The sequence below is a fragment of the Sabethes cyaneus genome, chromosome 2 (genome assembly GCF_943734655.1).
Source record: "Sabethes cyaneus chromosome 2, idSabCyanKW18_F2, whole genome shotgun sequence".
In the NCBI taxonomy this organism is placed as follows: Eukaryota; Metazoa; Arthropoda; class Insecta; order Diptera; family Culicidae; genus Sabethes; species Sabethes cyaneus.
In genome coordinates, this window is record NC_071354.1 from 95,196,765 (window position 1) to 95,200,020 (window position 3,256).

The 3,256-nt window shown below is 35.7% G+C and overlaps 1 protein-coding gene across 1 annotated transcript; it reads left to right on the forward strand.

Annotated features, from left to right (window-relative positions):
• Positions 1-494: 494 nt before the first annotated feature.
• On the forward strand, positions 495-2,901 carry LOC128734431 (general odorant-binding protein 56d-like). The gene is made up of 3 exons (XM_053828632.1): positions 495-504; positions 2,426-2,472; positions 2,544-2,901. Exons 2-3 carry the CDS (start codon positions 2,428-2,430, stop codon positions 2,889-2,891), a joined length of 393 nt encoding a protein of 130 aa, XP_053684607.1. The 5' UTR covers positions 495-504; positions 2,426-2,427; the 3' UTR covers positions 2,892-2,901.
• Positions 2,902-3,256: the final 355 nt, after the last annotated feature.

A 3,256-nucleotide genomic window follows, 5' to 3' on the forward strand; every position in this document is an offset into this window, starting at 1 on the left:
GATAAGCTTCTAATCGTAAAACACACGCAAATAATTATTTAACACACTTTGAAAAAATCAAATTTACAATATGAGTTAATTTGTACAAAAATTGTAGTTGCACGAAAAACCTCAGGCAACACATTCAGAGAATTTTCTGTTGAAACCCACATATTTCTCGCATGACATGACTATTACTTCTTTTATTTCGTTAGAAAATTTCATGCCTTGATTTAATTTGGTTAACTGCAAATAATTAATGCTTACATTGGCATTAAGTATGAAAATATTAAAGGTTATTTCTCAATCTCGGAGGTCCATTAATGAGTTGCGATATTCACGTTTAATCCAATTTCAGGCACGTGATTGGTACCCGATCCCGAAGTACGAAAGGGCAGCGTGGCTGTAAAGCTCCCGGCTAGGCAAGCAAACTTTTGCTGCCGCTTCTTTAAGCCACTTTGCCGCTTCAGCATGACGAAAAAGTTTCGCTCGCTCCGAGTACTCCGTGCAAACTTTCTCTACTCGGTGTAAAGTGCCCAGTTCCAGCGCGGTGTAGATCAAAAGGTACAAAGTTTGCATGCAAATTGATTTCACACAGCCAAAGCGATGTTTGTCAGGAAACGGTGTCTTGACAGTTCTACCGTTTTCACCGAATCTGCTACCGGCGGCGGTTGGAGGTGCCTGGTCTGGTACACAAATTGAATTCAGTTGAGCATGTTTCCTGTAAAATTGTTCACCGATATATACTCAAGCATTGCTTGGGAAGTGTTGCTTTTAAGAAATTAAAGTTAGATTGAGTAAAATATACTCAGTTGGAAGGCTTATTTTGCATTGAAAAATTATCATTAAAACGTATTTCTTTCTGATCGCAGTATTTCTATTTCTAAGAACGATGGAAAACACTTTAGTTTCTTTATAACAATAACATAACATGTTATAGTCAGCTAGCTGTCATTTCAACGGTATCTGGCAAAAACTTTCGAAAACCAACGCAGATAATTAAAATTAAAAACAATTCTTACCTTTAGTACCTCTTACCGGCTATTTTGCCATTTTGAACAAATAATATTTGTGTGTTGTGTGTATCACAAGATGTTTAGTTTGAAATTGGAATTGCAGCTTAAAGTTAAAAAAGAAAATACAGTGCCATCAAGTGTTTCTTTCCCTATGAGGATAAAAATAAAATTCTGTCATAATGTTTATATGAGTAAAATTAAATTCAACATTACACAGAAACCAAGTGTAAATTCAATCAAATTTAATCTTGCCTTTCTCAACAGCGATTGTTAGAAATTAACTCATTATTTCTTTCTGCACAAAAACCTCGAGCCATTTCCTTTTCATGTAAAATTTTAATTAAATTATACTCCATCAAATAAATAGCAAAAATAAACTTTAAACTTATAATTGCTTAAAAGCAACAAAAGTCATCAACAACGGTGCAACTAACTTATCTTCATGATCCCATCTTGACGTCAAACTCGCACATGTTTTCGGCATAAAAGTTATTGCTTCAGGAGAATTTATTAGATGTGCATATAAAAGCTTCTATTTTAGTTGATTGGTCAAAAAGAACCACCATAATTCAATCGGGAATTACGTGCTTCCCGAAAACAGGTTATTTTCAAGCATCACTTATTACTTCTTGACACATGGTCGTAGTCATGCGAAATGCCTGGAGTAGATTTTCTGACCACTTCCGAAATGGAAAACCTTATAAGCTTAGCTCTTATAAGAAATTATTGAGCCCCTCAAAACCGTTGATGTTGGCTACGATTGCGTGTTTTTTCTAGTGCTAAATCAAAACAAGTTTAATGGCACGAGGAAAAAGAAATTTGAAGTGCTGAAGATCAGTTGAAGGGAATAAAAATTCATGTCGATAACACCTAACTTTTACCCTTCACAGTAAACTATTATATTCGAAGTGCATTAACCCTGAGAGTGTTAAATTAACCTCAAGGGTGATTTCTGTGAAAATTAATTTTCTTTCAATTTAGCAAATATAATGTTTCATCATATTCGAAATCATATTAAAAGAAAATTTAAAAATTTTACAGATAAGAATATTATATTTCTTAAATATAGCCATCGAAAATTGAATCGGTTTTAAATTGTCATAAAAATAAGCATATATTAACTAATCCACCTCAGATAACTGGCGATTCTAATCAGTTAAACTCGTGCTACGGTCATTAAGTCAAGGTAGGTACCGACCGGGAGGGTATTCCGCTTATGAAGCAAACTATCAGTCATCTGATCGCACCGCAACCAAAAAAACCACAGGTAAACGATATCACAACAGACGTTAAATGGACTTTGGTCCAACACACTCGGTTACATGTGATTTGCAAAGTCATCAAGTGGTCCATAACGAGAGGTATAAAACATCCGCCCAGCTGGACCACTTCACGTCATTCTACCAGCAGCCGGCAATCAGAATAGTTAGAAATGAAATCGTTGATCTGTTTAGCTCTCCTTGCAGTCGCTGTTAGCGTAAGTGATATAAAGAATATTCTAAAAACTGGGTAAGAATAATTAATAATATGTTAAAAATCTTTTATCAGGCTCTCACCGAGGAACAGATGAAGAAAGCCGAAGGCTACGCCAACGAATGCTTGGAAAAGTTTCCTGAATTGAACAAAGACTCCTTGTCGAAGATACGCAGTGGACAATTCGCCGACGCAAATCAGGACGTCAAGTGCTTTGCCAAATGTTTCCTAGAACGAGCTGGATTTATGGATGCTAAAGGAGCTTTCCTAACCGATTACGCTATCGAGCGGCTGTCGCTGGATCATGAGAAGAGCAAGGTAGAAGCGCTCGTTCAGCAGTGCTCTAAGGCATATGAAGATCCATGCGAGACCGCCTTTCGGGCCTTCGAGTGTTACCACAACGGGAAGCAACAGCTGATTTAAACATGGCATTTGTATGACACGGAATTCTTGATACACAGTAAACATTTGAATTTTTCCCGGACCTGTTGTATTTATTTGCTTGTATTTACATTTAGATAACAAATCTGGTCTATTTCAATCAACATACAATATTCTTGTCAGGTTCCATAAGATGCTTTTCGGTGAAATTACTGAAAACAAGTTTAAAGTTTACGTTTCTTTTTACTAATTTCGACCATTCTCAGAAATTATTTTAATTTCACAATATTCATTTTGTAATATTCAATTTCATGTCCGATATTTATCACCGTCGTCACCGGTTTAGTGTGTCTAAAAATTTTAAAAATCTTTTCGGCGAATTTCACCAAAAAGTATTAAGTTAAATT